At 37.5% G+C, this 16,606-nt stretch overlaps 1 protein-coding gene across 2 annotated transcripts in view; it reads left to right on the top strand.

Moving 5' to 3' along the window:
* The window catches only part of GPC6 (glypican 6), a 1,192,747-nt gene that overhangs the window by 817,943 nt on the left and 358,198 nt on the right, over positions 1-16,606 (top strand). For both annotated transcript variants that reach the window (XM_037799716.1, XM_037799718.1), the window contains exon 4: positions 13,711-13,876. In XM_037799716.1, coding sequence (XP_037655644.1) covers positions 13,711-13,876 — 166 coding nt within the window. The remainder of the gene's footprint in view (positions 1-13,710; positions 13,877-16,606) is intronic.

Below are 16,606 nucleotides of genomic sequence, written 5' to 3'. Positions count from 1 at the left end.
CAGAAACAATAAGACAGTTTAGGTAATATATAATTATTATGTAAATACTTCAATTAGTATAAAATCTAAAACAAAATCTGTTAAGTAAAATAGTTTCCAATTCAATAAGCAGAATTTCTGCATTTACTGTGCCCAAGACACTGTACTAGATTCTAAGTAATGACATAGTGACCCCTTTTCTCAAAAAGAAAAGTAATATATTGAAAGACATATATGCAAAAAACTAAGAGTAGAATATTATAAATGCTATATTAGAGATGAAATACATTTTTACGGAAACAGAGGAGGAAGATTCTAACCACAAGAATTATGGAAGACTTCATGAAGAAGTGGCATTTGAATTGGGACTTGATAAATGAGCAGAATTTTTATGGAAAGTTATGAAAGGGCAGGGCATCCCGGGAAAAATAAACTCAGAAGAGAAACAAAGGCATAATGTAAGGTGTTTTCTTTCATTAGAGTTTAACCTGAGAGAAAGCACTTGGGTCATAAATTTCTTTCCTAACAAAATTTAAACTGCATTAATATTCAAGTATAATTTTTTTTACCCTCAAGATTAAATGATTTAAGGCTTACGAGCATCTTGCGTGTGTTGCAGCAGTCTATAATGTTAGGTTTAATCATGATGTCTATATATCCAGCCCAAATATCTTCCCTGCATGTAAATAAACTTGTGAATAGATGATTTCTGGTCATATCCATTTAGATAGGGCACTGGCATCTCAGACACTGGCATGTTCAAATTGAAAAGCTTATCTTCTCTTCTTCGGTAGCTCTCCTTCCCACCACTCCCATTTTCCCATCTCAGTGAATGGCCCTTTTAAGTTACATAAGCAAGAAATTTGGCCTTGATCCTTGACTCTTTATCTCTCTGGAATCCAGATTCAGTTATCACTTATTCTGTTCATTCTCCCTCCTAACTCCCTCGAGATCTCACTCCAATCCATTCTCAGTGCCACTAAACACATTCAGGCCATCATTTGCTCTTACCTAAGTTATTGCAATAGTCTCCTAATAGGTCTCACAGTTCTTCTCCTTACCATGTTGCAGTAAGCACAGTCTATTCAAAGTGCACATTCCCCTACATAAAACTCTGGACTAGTTCTCCATCTAGGATTTATCTTAGGCTAAATCTAAACCCTTGTTTGTGCCTATAAGCCTTTGCATGATAGGACCATGTTCATATCTCTATTGTTATCAGATGCCACCCCCCCACTCTGTTCTCTGCATATGCTGAACTTCCTTCAAGTCCTTTCTACCCCATGCTTACCTTTGAAGCATCTGCTATATCACTTTCTCCAGCAGCCTTCTTTTTCAACCTCACCTCCCAGTTCTAAGCTAGGTGTCCTTACATAAGTTCCCTTTGCACCATAGTTCCCCAAGACAAACATTTTTCCCTTGAAATGATCTGGAAATAAACATATTCTGAGGAATGCCAACACTGGTGCAAGGTCTCGTACAGAGCATTTGCTCAATAAATGCATGAATGAAAGTTGCATGAAGAAACAAATGTACATTCTCACGAATTCTCTGCCACAAAGCCTATTTACAGGTTACGGATTGTTCAAGAATTCTAACAAAATTCACTTAGCATGAGACCTACTTTAAAAGTAATTAAATCATGCTGGAGGACTTCAAAAGACACTTCAGAATCTGATGATATGTTAAGATCATGAATAGAAACATCACATCATTTAATAAGACTGTCAGTTAGAATGTGTGGGGAGATGGCATTGACTCTTCCTCAAAAACATATTTTGAATGTATTCTAGTCAAATAATTTACTGTCATTAACTTGTTTGTCTTTTGGGAGCAGATGACAGATGTGTTTATTTGATTACTATATGATTTCCATAGAAACAAGCACTTAGTGTATTTCATTGTGTGCATATATAGATTTATACCTTTTACATGTTTTCTTGCTTATTTAATATTTTAAGAGGCAGCCTTATTTCACATTGGCTACTGTAAGGAATTACTAGTGTGAGCAGCAATGCATGAATATTGGCCCAGATACATAAATCTGAAGTGTATTAAAGACTTGAAATAAATTGCTGTTGCATGGCTAAGGATATGTTCTGCCTCAAATCTTATTTATGAAACACAAGACTTACTTGCTTTAACATCCTGACATACATCACAAGCCAGGTAGATAAGTCTTTGTTCTATCTCCCAATACAGGTTTATAAAAAGCTCTTCTTGTATTTCTTGCCATGTTTCAAGATGCCTTGCTTTAACCTTTAAACAAATAAACAAAAAGCATGGTTCCAGAATAACAAAGAGCTCAGTGATTTTTTTTCCTCCATTGCACTTTTATTTGATTGTAATAGTTGGGGTAATTTTCCAAAAGGGCCAATATTTCCCAATTTAATCTGAAGTCATAATAGAACATCAACAAAACAGTATTCGGGATTTCAGTTTCTCATCCTTATCGTTAAGACTCACAGCTGCCCATCATCAATATTTGTTGAGCATTTACAGTGTACTAGGCACAATAGAACATACAGAAACATTGTCCTTGCTATTAAGGAGCTAATGTTTTAAAAGAAAACACACACACACATATATACACCTCTTTTAAAACGGTATTTTTGTTTGGTGTTTTCAGCAGGATACTGAGGAAATAGTCTGTAGGCTGAGCTTTGGATATAACTTAGCCCCATCATTATTTAGAGAATAGAGGAAGAAGGAGGATTTAAAGGCAGACAGTGACAGACCATTCAAGTAGGTAGGGCTAGCAGGGAGATAAACACAATCTCAACAACTAAGGAGAGGTTTGCTGCACTGACTAGGATGAGGGAAATAGTCTGTGGGATTCAAGCAGAGGAGGTAGGGTGGTATCCTAGATTGAGTGGAGCCAGAATGACCACGCAGCCTTTTTCCAAGGACACGGCCACCAAGTAGGAATGGTTGGTGATGAGACAGAAAAAGGCTAAAAATGGAAGGTAATCCTATGCATTTGACAAATAGAAAGAATAAAGGATCAAAATTGAATGCAGGCTACAAAAGAATCAAGAAATTCTTAAAAACCGGAAGTGGAAGCACAGAACTTAGTTAATGCTACCCAACATCATGATGGGCCAAGAATATTGTAGCTTGTGGCTTCCTAAAAAATGCCATGCACTGAAAATTTAAAAGAAACTTTTATCCAATTGACAGTCCCCCTCCAATAGAAATTGATTTGGTGGGGAGCAAGGAGGGAAGGAGGGAGGAAAAGGAGAATGGGACATGGTTGGGAAGTTAGTTACTTGGGTAGTATTTTTGTCCTTATGACAAACTTTGTATTTAAACTTGGTAAAAGTCCATTAGATGATAAAAGAGAACATGGAATAAATTTCCAAAAATGTGCAATTTCTTTTAGAGAAGTTTCAGTACCAAAAGACCAATTTGCATGAAAAGCTGTAGAAAAAGAATTTAAGAAGTTCATTCATAAAGCTTTTATTTCACTTATTTCAACTTAATACATGTGTTCTTAACAATTATGCTTAAATTGTCCATGAAAATTTCATAAGGTATTAAACAAAGCTAGCCATCATCAAGCTATTTCCCTGTTAACTATTATTACAACACAGGCATGTTAGGCAAGTATCAAAAACAAACAAACAGAAAAAATCATAATAGCAAAAAACCTTTAAAAAAGTTAAATAAATGGGTTTTTTGTTTTATTGCTGTGCTTGATATACATGAAGTAATAGGTATCAAGCAACTCATTTTTACTGCATGGTTGCTTGTACGTTTGTTCTTAGTTTGCCCAAAACCTTTAAATACAAATAAAATGAATGCGGCAAAAATAATGAAAGCAAACAGCAGGTAGCTTTACAAATAATGGAATGTGAACTGTTTCGTCCTTCTTCAGAGTAAACTGGGTCACAACTTTGTCTAAAGGAACGCTTCTGCAGCTGCAGTCAAAGGTATGTGTACTGAGATTGTGTTTTCCACAGAAACCATGTAATACCCATAGGAAATTTCTACCAGAGCCTTAAAAATGCTTCAAATCTTAAAGGACCGACAATGACAACACCTTGTGACTGGAACCAGTTGTCCCCCTTATCTCCCATCAGGACAAACCAATATGTAGGCAGTTTCCTTTGCATAGACATGGAAGCAGTTTTAACACTGGCCCTTGTGAAGCCTCAATGTACCAAAGGTAGTATGCCAAACATTTATAATTTGTATAAGAATCCCATATCCTCATATTGTTCCCTCAAGATGAAAACGGGTAACTCTCTAAATGTTAACTGGCTCTATTCCTTTAAGAGTAAACATAAAAACAACATGGGAAATACAGAAATTCAAATAGAAGTAACATTAAACCTGTCATAAATTGTAAACAAAAAGCTTCGTGGGATAGTGTGCCAGTTTGAATGTATTATGTCCCCCAAATGCCATTATCTTTGATGTAATCTTGTGTGGGCAGACCTATCAGTGTTGATTAGATTGTAATGCTTTGAGTGTTTCCATGGAGATGTGCCCCACCCAAGTGTGGGTGATGACTCTGATTGGATAATTTCTATGGAGGTATCATCCCACCCATTCAGGGTGGGTCTAAATTAAATCACTGGAGCCATATAAATGGGCTGACAAATAGAGGGAACTCAGTGCAGCTGACACTGACATTTTGAAGTGGAGCTACAGCCCAGAGGGACACTTTGAAGAACGCACTGGAACTGAGAGAGGAGCTTCAGCTTATAGAGACATTTTGGAGATGGCCTTTGAAAGCAGACTTTTGCTCCAGAAAAGCGAAGAGAGGACAAACGCCCCAAGAGCAACTGAGAGTGACATTTTGGAGAGAAGCTGAAGCCTAGAGAGGAATGTCCTGGGAGAAAGCCATTTTGAAACCAGAACTTGGAGCAGACACTGGCCACGTGCCTTCCCAGCTAACAGAGATTTTCAAGACACCATTGGCCATCCTCCAGTGAAGATACCCGATTGTTGATGCCTTACCTTGGACACTTTATGGCGTTAAGACTGTAACTGAATAACCAAATAAACCCCCTTTTATAAAAGCCAATCGATCTCTGGTGTTTTGCATTCCGGCAGCATTAGCAAGCTAGAACAGACAGCATAAATGACAAATGGTCTACTGTATAAATTTTAGAATGAGGCAGACATAAGTTGGAAGGCAGGTTAATTTTACCCTCCTTCTCCTGCTTCAGCTTGGTCTCCTTGGGTATCCGACATCTTCAATGAAGTTGTCTCTCAGTAATTGCATTATTAGCATTCTGTCTTTGTATGACTCTTCACTTAATGCATCAAGTTCAGCAATGGCTTCATCAAAAGCTCCCTTTGCAAGAGAGTAGGCTTTCTCTAGAGAGTTCAGAATCTCATAATAGAACACAGAAAACTTAAAGGCTAGACCCAATCTGATAGGAGGCATTGGTTGTGTTTCCTTTTTTGCCGATTTCTAATGCTTCTTGGTATGCTTGTGACTGATCCATGATTCTTTTCTTGTCATCACCAGCAGCAACCTTGGCCAAATAATGAAAGCAGTCTCCTTTCATTTTCAAATAAAAGACTTTGCTCTCTGCTTGTTAGCATTGGGGATCAAGAACTTTTCCAAAAGAAACAGTACATCATTGCAGATATCTCTTAGCTCAGTCTCAATTTTCTCTCTGTATCCTTGAGCCACCTGCAGTTTTTTCTTAGCACCTTCCATCTTTTGTTCAGTACTTGCAGCAACCCTCAAAGATGACCTACGAGCTCCTACAACATTTTTATAAGCAACTGAAAGAAGATCCCCCTCCTCATTGGATAACTCAGCTTCTTGCTCATTTATAGACTTCATGCAGGCTGCCATGTCATCATATCACACAGTCCACTCAGCCAGTTTAGCCTTCTGCATCAACTCATTTTTATCCATGACTGGATGTTCTGTGTTCAGAGTACGTTGCAGCAGACAAATGGGGATCAGCAGTCCCTCTCAGTGAATTTTTATGTTATTTCATTTATTTTCACTTATTTTACAAGAAACTTTGGTTAAAAGCTGCATTATTTCTCCTGTTTTGGTTTGCTAAAACAAACAAAATGCAATACACCAGAAATGGGTTGACTTTTACAATGGGGATTTATTAGCTTACAAGTTTACAGTTCTGAGGCCATGAAAAATATCCAACTTTATGCCTCAACAGGACGATACCTCCCCCACCCCCATCACAGCTACCTAGGATCCTCAGCTCCTCCGTCACATGGCCAGGCACACGGCAACATCTGCTGGTCCTTTTCTCCCGTATTTCGTTGCCTTCAACTTCTGGCTTCATCGGCCTCCTCTCTCAGCTTGTGTGACACATAGCTCTCATAGCTTCTCTACCCAGCTATGTTTCTCTCTGTTTTCTGTGTGTCCTTTATCCTCTTGTAAAGGAATTCATTAAGAGGATTAAGACCCACCTTGAATGAGGTGGTTCACATCTCAACTGAAATAACCTAATCCAAGGGTCCTTCTCACAAAAGGTCCACACCCACAGGAATGGTAAAAGAACATGATCTTCTCTGGGGTACATAACAGCTTCAAATCATCACATCCCCAAAACTAATAAACTATACTATCAATGATAAAACGATGATTTGTAAGACATTAATTGTATACACAATAGCATCAAAAAAAGCTAACAGGAGCACTAAACCCAAGATGCAAGGAGTTCATATTGAAATCTTATTGGATTGCTTTTACAAATTTTTGTCTGCCTTTCCAAAAGTGAGATGATGGAATAGGAACCAATTGCAGTCCCTCCCCCCCAGTATTGTAAAATCTTGACAAAGGATTATTAGCGGTGTTGGACAACATGTAAAAGTTAAATGAGGGCACAAATAAGCACAAAAAAAGAATGATGACTGAAGTCAGCACCAACTTACTCTTTTACCTAAGTTTATTTCCCAATTTAGTTTGAATATCCAGGAAGATTCAGCTACATTTTTCCAAAATAAAAATCACATCACCAGATAAAGGAAAACATCACCAATCTGATTTCTCAGAATGTACGATATTCTTTATTGTTGCTAAACGAAAACAGTGTTCTTTAATAGGCAATTTTTTTCACAATAGCCCACCAAATTTACAATTTTGTGGCACTGTATGTGTGAGATATTATTCTATTTTAAATTTTTAAGTGTGAGTTTTTAGAACTCTTTTTTTATTGTGCTTTTGGCAAATTTACAGACTTACCTACTATTTCAGAGTTGTTTTTTTAATGTGGTATATTTTCCAGAGACCAGTTGGTGAATGATTTTGGATCTGATGCTCATTAGAACCTTTTGAAGCTAGAATAGGGTACAAGTGTTATCCAGAGGCCACTTACCATAAAATTAAAAGTAGATAATATACCTGTTAGAACAGCTAAAATAAAAATAGTGATAATGGTGGAAAGGATGCAGAAGAAAAACGGATTTCTTACACACTGCTGGTGGAAATTTAAAATTCTACAGCCACTCTGGAAAATAAATTTGGCAATTTCTTTCAAAACTAAACATACCCTTACCATATGACCCAACAATTGGAAGCTTGGGCATTTATCCCATAGAAATGAAAACTTATTTTCAAGCAAAAACCTGTACACAAATGTTATAGCAGCTTTATTGATAATAGCAAAGTATTGGAAACAACCCAGATATCCTTCAGTAGGTTAATCGTTGAACAAACTCAATGATTGGTTCATCCAAGCAATGAAATACTACTCAACAATAAAAGGGAATGTACTTATTCATACATGCAACAATTTGGATGAACCTCAAGGGCATTATGCTCTGTAAAAAAAAAGAAATTAATCTCAAAAGTTTACATACTATATGATTCATTTATATAAAATTAAAATGGCAAAATTATAGAGATGGAAAAGACTTAGTGGTTGCCAGATGAGAGGAGCAGGGCTTGGAATGGCGGTCGCACAAGGGAGTTCTTTTGTGGCAAAAGAACATACAGAAGTATGTTGATGTTGGTAGTAGATACATGAATCTATACATAGGACAAAATTGTAGAGAACTAAATTCATGCATGTACACATGCAAATGCATGCAGATTCATAAATGGTGAAAATAAATAATAAATGAGTTAGCAGTTATGTACTAATGTCAATTTCCTTGTTTTGATATTGTACAGCAGCTATTTGAGATGTCAGCATTGAGGGAAGCTGGGTGTAGAGTATACAGGACTCTACTATTTTTGCAACTTCTTATGAGTCTATAATTATTTCAAAATAAAAAGTATTCTTAAATTATCATTAGCACAAAAATAAAATACTATTAAACATTTAAAAGTAGAAATATTCCTTCACACAATTGGATTCAAGGTAATCTTTTCAGAGGCTTACTTCTAAAAGTCTTCAGTTTGAAGTGATATTTTTTCTTTCAATTCAAGCATGCATTTGCATAAATTAAAAAATATTGCCTGTGAGCATGAAAGATTCAACTCTGATCCCCTACTGTCCATTTTCTTCTTTGTCAAATGCCCTTGATTTGACTAGGATGGATTTTATTTCCAAAAGTACTCAAAGAGCCACATTTAACTTGAGCAACATTTTTCTTTCAGGTTATTAAGGTTGTTCAATTGTCCCTGTTTGTTGCTACCCTGAAGATGGAGACTCTTCTGAAAAGTCAGATTGAGAAAACTGTACTGGTTCCAACATGATAGGGGAAAAAAAAATAAGAGCAAAGCCATGGCATTAATGCAATTAATAGTCTTTGAAACCAAAGTTTAAAAGCAACAGTTGAATGCTAAGAGGTATAAAACTATCTTGTTACACTTTTCTTTAATATTATTGTGGCCAATCTGGGGAATCTGTTTACCTAATTCATAAGAAATTGGGAACAACAACAGAGAGTTCAATTCAAAAATCCTTTACTGAGTACCTAAATCATACCTTATATGATGCATATGTTGTGCAGAGTTGTGGAGGTTACAATGAGGAAGGAGACAGTCCACATTGTCCAGGAGTTCTCTAGTTTGCACCCCCACAATTGAAAAATGTTCCAGGTTTTATACTGGGACACTGAGTGAGAAGAGACACAGCATCATTTCATACCAGTGGCGAGAAAAACAAAAATCCAAGAGTCAACGAAGAAAATAGCTTGAAGTCAGCTCGGATGAGAATAATTTAGGTCTCTGGATAAAGGCATTAAGGCTAAGAAAGAAATCAAAAGGCTATGGAAAACAAAGTCTTGTGGATAAAGGTTTGTAAGAGTGCAACCAGGTCAAATAAGTAAAAGTATAAGAATTTGAAATTCTATGTCAATTCTGCATGAAGAATTCAGAATTTTCTCTTTTTCTGTGGATGGCTCAGGATACATGTGGATAAAATAAATTTTAAGAACAATGCTGCTCAATTGTGGCTAAACGTTAGCATTTCCAACAAAATAGCCTATGTTGAGAAGATACTATGGTGGTCCCAATGCGTCCTCAAAAGAAAGTCACCAGACTTTTCATTTTTGTCCTTGTTTTTATTTTTGTGTTGTTGTTGGGAAGTAAGTTTTAAAATTAATGGATACTAAACCATTCCCTTAATATGTTTTAAAGAAAGGCCTATTTTAATTCGTTTCACTTACTTGATCTAATATATTTAATGCACTAACTTTCTATTATTGATCATTGTTCTAGTTTGCTAATGCTGCAGAATGCAAAGCACCAGAGATGGATAGGCTTTTATAAAACGGGGGTTTATTTCACTACACAGTTACAGTCTTAAGGCCACAAAGCGTCCAAGGTAACACCTCAGCAATCGGGTACCTTCACCGGAGGATGGCCAATGGCATCCGGAAAACCTCTGTTAGCTAGGAAGGCAGCTGGCGTATGCTCCAAAGCTCTGGCCTCAAAACGGCTTTCTCCCAGGATGTTCCTCTCTAGCAAGCTTGCTCCTCTTCAAAACATCACTCCCAGCTGCACTCCGTTCCCTCTCTTTGAGTCAGCTCATTTATATGGCTCCACTGATCAAGGCCCACCCTGAATGGGCGGGGCCACACCTCCATGAGAACATCTCATCAGAATCATTACCCACAGCTGGGTGGGGCACATTCCAAGCAAATCTAACCAGCACCAAAACTTCTGCCCCACAAAACTACAAAGATAATGGCATTTGGGGGATACAATACATTCAAACTGGCACATTCCACCCCCTGGACCCCAAAATGACACTATCTTTCCAAATACAAAATACATTCATTCCATCACAATATCACAAAAACTTAAATCATCTCAGTAACAAAAGTTAAGTACAAGATCCCATCAAAATCAATTATAGGCATGGCCAGTCCTAAGGCATAATTTTTCTTTAGCTGTGGATCTGTGAACTTAGAACAAGTTATGTGCTCCCAATATACAAAGGAGAAACATTCATAGGATAAACATTTCCATTGCCATAAGGAGAAACGGTAAGGAAAACAGGGTTAACAGGAGCAAAACAGTTCCTAAAACCCGCAGGACAAACTCCATTAGATTTCAAAGTCTGAGAGTCATTAACAGAAGGATGTTGCATCTGTGGCGCTTGAGAGAGTGGGAGCCTAACCCTTCTTAAGGGCCTTTTCGGCAGCCCTTTCCTTTTAGGTGAGTGCTCCAACATATCCACACACTGGGGAGACCACCTTCTCGGCCCCACCCTCCTCAAACATCGGGGCAGCTCCCAGATTCCCTTCCATCTCTGGAACACATGCTCAACCCTTTCAGAACAGTGTGGTGGCAGCCAGGCTCTCCCCAATTCCCTGGGAATGTGCTCTGCCCTCTTTGGGACTTCAGATGGCAAAACTCTTCCAGAGCATCGAGGCGGAAAGCCCACCCTCGACCTCCGGGGCAAACTCACCCTTTCCATGCATGTGGGCTGCTCCGCTCTCCCAGCCTGAGACCTCCTGACTCCAGACCTCAACCTCCATGGCTCTGTCTTTGAAGAGATTTTGCCTTTAATTTTTTCCTTGTCTGTCTCCTCCAATCCAGACTGGCAGTGGCTCTGTCTATAAAGATCTCGCAAAAATTCTGTTGGCTTTGCATGAAGCACACAGGGGCCAAAGCCATTAGACACTAGGACCTTCCACAAATCCTTTCTGGATAATTCCATCTCCAATCTTGGTTTGTACTGAAATGGCGGCTGGGTTCCGTGTTTGGTTACATCCTCATGTTGGGCTATAGCTTCAGGGATTCCACCCCCTGGAAGCTCGTAATTTTCCAAGTCATCAGCTTCTGGTTTCTTTGAACCCAAGAGTTCACTTCTAAGTTTATCTCTCTCTGCTCGCATTTTACTATAAGCTGCAAGGAGAAGCCAGGATACATCCTCCACATGTAGTCTGGAGATCTCCTCAGCTAAGTATTCTAGGTTGTTGCTTCCAGATTCTTCCTTCCATCTGACACCAGGACTCAATTTTGCCAAATTCTTTGCCACTTTAAAACAAGGATCGCCTTTCTTCCAGTTTGCAACAACACATTCATCATTTCTGTTCAAGGCCTCATCAGAAGTATCTTTAGACTCCGTATTTCCATAAACAGCCTCTTTAAAGCAGTTTTGGCCTTTTCTATCAAGCTCCTCACAATTCTTCCAGAATCTTCCCCTTACCCATTTGAAAAGCCGTTCCAACATGTTTGGTATTTGCAAACTCAGCCGCAAAAGCACCCCACTTCTCTGGTACCAAAATCTGTTCTAGTTTGCTAATGCTGCAGAATGCAAAACACCAGAGATGGATAGGCTTTTATAAAACGGGGGTTTATTTCACTACACAGTTACAGTCTTAAGGCCACAAAGCGTCCAAGGTAACACCTCAGCAATCGGGTACCTTCACCGGAGGATGGCCAATGGCATCCGGAAAACCTCTGTTAGCTAGGAAGGCAGCTGGCGTATGCTCCAAAGCTCTGGCCTCAAAACGGCTTTCTCCCAGGACGTTCCTCTCTAGCAAGCTTGCTCCTCTTCAAAACATCACTCCCAGCTGCACTCCGTTCCCTCTCTTTGAGTCAGCTCATTTATATAGCTCCACTGATCAAGGCCCACCCTGAATGGGCGGGGCCACGCCTCCATGGGAACATCTCATCAGAATCATTACCCACAGCTGGGTGGGGCACATTCCAAGCAAATCTAACCAGCTCCAAAACTTCTGCCCCACAAAACTACAAAGATAATGGCATTTGGGGGACACAATACATTCAAATGGGCACAATCATGTTCATTCTATTTTATTAAAACCAAAACTGAAATTACCAGGAAAATAAAAAATAAGCATATGACTTTGAGGTGTATTAAAAATAATAAAGTGGTTTGATAGATGGCTAGAATGATGGATAGATGTGTAATAAAATGAGTATAGGAAAACTTTACATTTGAGCTTAGCCAAAAGGCCAAGAAGCAATAGGAAAACTTTAAACATAATAATCAAGGTGTGGGGATAAGGATGTTCATTATAAAAATCTTTTAGCTTTACTATATGTTTGAAAATTTTCATAAAACTGTGGAAAAGATGGAAAAAATTACAAGGACAACAGAAATTTCTGATGGCTAAGTAAAAAAACTGCTTCATTTGCTGAAATAATATATCAAGTACTTTGCCAACATATATTGTAAATTTAAGAAAATGTTACAAAAACCAACGTCCTGCATTAAAAACTTCTTGTTTGATTTCTAGGTGTAAATGATCAAATGAGAGAAAAGCTATAGTTGTTGAAAGCACCCATATATGTGAAAATACCTTTTATTGCACCATCTTTGCATTGCTGTTATGCTCTGTCCTTTGTATCTGAATGTTTGTGAAATGTGGATCCAGGTTAATCTGATAACATAACACAATCTGGCACCACGTAGAGGTCCAATGATATGGGTTTGTTCTCAGATCTAAAATATACATACTTTTTTTTTTTTTTACTAAAACACCAAAATTATGTAGGAACAACCAAATAAGCACTAATTTCTGCCTTGTCATGAAAAAGGTTTCTCTATTTTTTTTTTCCTGTTGGTTGTTCTATACTGTTTTAAATATTCTTTCCTTTTGAAGTCAAATTAAAAATTGTAAAATGGGTCAAAAATTGTGCTTATCAGTTAGAATTAACTTAAGAGCATCACTTTTCTTATTCACAGCAAATAGCACTATTGGTTCACTACTGCAAGGAATTCTCCCCACACACAGGGCTCGGTCCATTTTCCAGGACATTCCCAGAGCTGCAGAGCTGCAAATGCTTAAAAATGCTGCCTCTGCAGTTCCACTGCCTCTACACAGGCCTAGATCTCAGAAATCCCAGCCTAATTAATATTGATCTTTTTTAAAAAGTTATATAAAAGGAAGTATATTTGCCGACCTCCTTTAGAAAGAGGGTCAAATAACCATTTGGAAAATTTTCTAAAGGTGTCACATTAAACTTTAATAATAATACCTATATTTTTATGAGGCTTTTAACTCTGCAAATTGCTTTTACCTGCATTATTTCATTTCATGTTGTACTGCATTGAAACAATGTCTAGGTTTTAGGGCTAAATTATAATGTCATAGATATCAAAATGTTGACAGGGACATTTCCAGAAAATTGATTATTACTCTTGTCGAGCAGAAGTATTTAACAGGAATTGACTGGTTCCAAGATCAAGTATTATTAATAGTTAAGATTATGAAAATTCCTTTTATCTTTTGGTCTACTGCTTGAAGTTTATCAGGACCACGCAGCCTTTTTTTTTTTTTTTTTTTTTTAGGGAGAAAATGATTGATTTTTAATTTCTCCTCCCCATCCTTTTTATTTCTGATTTTTTTTTCCCACTAAATCTACAGGTCAGTCCAACCCCAGGGTGCATCCGTGCACTCATGAAGATGCTGTACTGTCCATACTGTCGAGGACTTCCCACCGTGAGACCTTGCAACAACTACTGCCTCAACGTCATGAAGGGCTGCTTGGCCAATCAGGCCGATCTGGACACGGAGTGGAATCTGTTTATAGGTAAGAAACATTTAAACAGATTCGAGAACAGAGATATGGCAACAAGTGTTGACAAAGCCTAAAGGGATTTTTAAAAGTCAGCTTTTAAATTGGAAACATTATTTTGCTTTCACTTTTTTCTTCTTTTTTATATCCTGCAAAGTAAGGATATAAAGATAGTATAAATCAGCTGTGTTGAATTACCTCCTCTTCTCTGATGAAGATATAAGTAATGTCTTTGAATTTATATAAGCTCCTGAAAGGAAAAGGAGTAAGTCAGAAAAAAAGAATTTCATAAAGACTCCACAGTACTGTCTCTTTTATTTTTAATACTTCAACATATCACAGATATTAGTAAACAGCTTCTGCCTTAAATTCATATGATGAAAATAGCTCAATATTGTTGGTAAAATATGTAAATTTTCTTTCACTTTCTGGGGAGAACACTTCAAGCACAAAACATGAAACACCCTTCAGTCTTTAGAAGGTAGGAGGCACGGAGGTGGAGAAAATGCAGGGAAAGTCTGTGAATCATGGTTCTGTTCTTGAGTAGCAGAAATCATTCAAGGGATTGTGCTGCCAAAAGATATTTCCCAAATAGCTATCCAAGGATAAAAGGACAAATTTTATGGGCGGGTTTCTCCCCAGAAAATACACAGGCTTTGAAAGAGTAAATGTGTTTTCTTCCCCTCTGTCAAACGGTCTTCAAATAAAAGTACTTTCAGTTGCATTTACTTCAATTACATGGTGACAGGCAGAGTGGTGCAAATAACAGTGGCATTCGTCAGCCTCAAAGGGCCTTCATCATTTATGCAAACCTCTAAAACAGAATGCACGCATAGAGTCTTCTAACGTCTAAGATTTGAATAGAAAAGGAAAAAGATCTAATGTGTGTTAGTATTCAGAGAAATCTAAGCCCACTCTGCTTAGGTTACATTCCTTCAGCTTTGGCAATGAGAACCATTGGTTATGACAGTATTGTGCTTAGGGAAGCCAGGGAAAATGGTTTTGGTGTTTTAAAAAAGATTTTAGAGTGGGTAGACTTAAATGGAAATCATCTAACAAAATCTCAGAAATCATTTCAGAGAAAATAAATTTAAATGCCGTTCTCTTTTCCTTCTATGGGAGAACAAAATCCGTTTGCATGCTCTTGGGTTACTTACTTTGCCTTTCTAGGCCTGTTTGCTTCATTTATATGGTGAGAGAGTTAAAAAGTTAATCATTAGGGTATCTTTCATATTCAGAAGTGGCATGATTCTTTGCGAAGATTTTTGGGGGCTGTGAATTTTTGAAAAAGTGATGAGTTAAGCTTGATTTTCTAACTATGAGATACACAGATCAATTTTGGCAAAGACATTCTACCTGAACAATGTTAACAAAAAAAGTAGTCTCATCAAGAAATCAAAAAAACCAGTTGTATATTTTCAAACCAGATTAAACCCGATAGCATGACTGTGGAGTCATATAGATTATTCCTACTTTGGGGTTGAAATTAACTAATTCACAACATAGTTTTAAATTGTCTTTGGTTAGCCTGCAACTTATTGATAAAAATGGGGCTGTGTATTTTGTTACTTCGAGCAGGGCATGATTAAGAATGAGAATATAGGCTTTTTAATTTGTAAGAGCAACAGTGACTTAATTGGCCTTTTTTCCTCCATGCTGCTTTAGTGTAAAACAAATCCTTATTCTTTCAGTTAGGTTTCCTAGATGCCAATTTGATGTGTAATAGAGTGCCTGGAAAACTGTTTGATTTAAAAATGAAATTTGATTCCATCATGTGTTGAATATACTTAAATAAAAAGGAAACCAAGTGGTTAGTCCTACATTAATGTATTTTCATACCCCTTTCTTCCCCCAATTCACTTTTTTTATATATCCTAGAGGCTTCTGAGCAAATTCTTCCAGTTTTCTAATTTTGCTATGGCATTGAGAATTGACCACAAACATAGACATATATAGCAAAATGTGTTCTTGCTAATGCTTGTCTGTGTGTAAAGTGTTAGATCACTAATTTATCACAATAATTAGTCAAATGTATCAACTCCATTTTCTGTGCAGATACATTCAACATGACAGTATTACAGTGTTCATGAACACAACAGCAGAGATCAGTGAGCAAATGGGTGATTCAACAAAAACTACATATAATAGCACACGCTCTGGTTAGCACCTGCAGCCTGTCGCTTTTGGATGCCCAGCATCTTTTCATCAAGCCCTTTCCTCCTGTTGCTGTCAGGTGTAGGTGCCATCTCTGTCTGCTACATCACATCCCAGTTTATACATTTTATGAGTTTTTCATCATTATTATTATGTGTGCATCTAAAATGTTAATAACAGCATGCAATCAGCTGTCAATAAAAACAAGGATCAGATTGGTTGCACCTCCTTGTGATCATAAAAAATGCCATGAATTAATTGAATTCACTTGGTGTCTGGATCATGTCAAGGGTGACTCACTTATAAAGTGAAATGTTTTTAAGTGTTCACGTCAAAATCCTAGTGGTATTCCATCCACTTCTGAAGTTCTGTAGTTTGTTGTTGTCGTTGTTTTTAATCCTAGAGAAAACTCCAGAGTCTATTCAGAATGCATTTTCATCCTCCTCCAGGAAGTTTGACTCCATGCCCTGCACAGAGGCAATGTTCAAACGATTTAATGTAGGTAAAAAGGAAGAATTCTTCAGTTTTTAGGTAAAGAGCTTCTTTTGTCCTGAAAAGCTGCTGACAATTTTGAAGAAGATGTTGCTAAAC

The sequence above is a fragment of the Choloepus didactylus genome, chromosome 12 (assembly GCF_015220235.1).
Source record: "Choloepus didactylus isolate mChoDid1 chromosome 12, mChoDid1.pri, whole genome shotgun sequence".
Lineage (NCBI taxonomy): Eukaryota > Metazoa > Chordata > Mammalia > Pilosa > Megalonychidae > Choloepus > Choloepus didactylus.
This window is presented reverse-complemented; position numbering and strand designations above follow the sequence as displayed.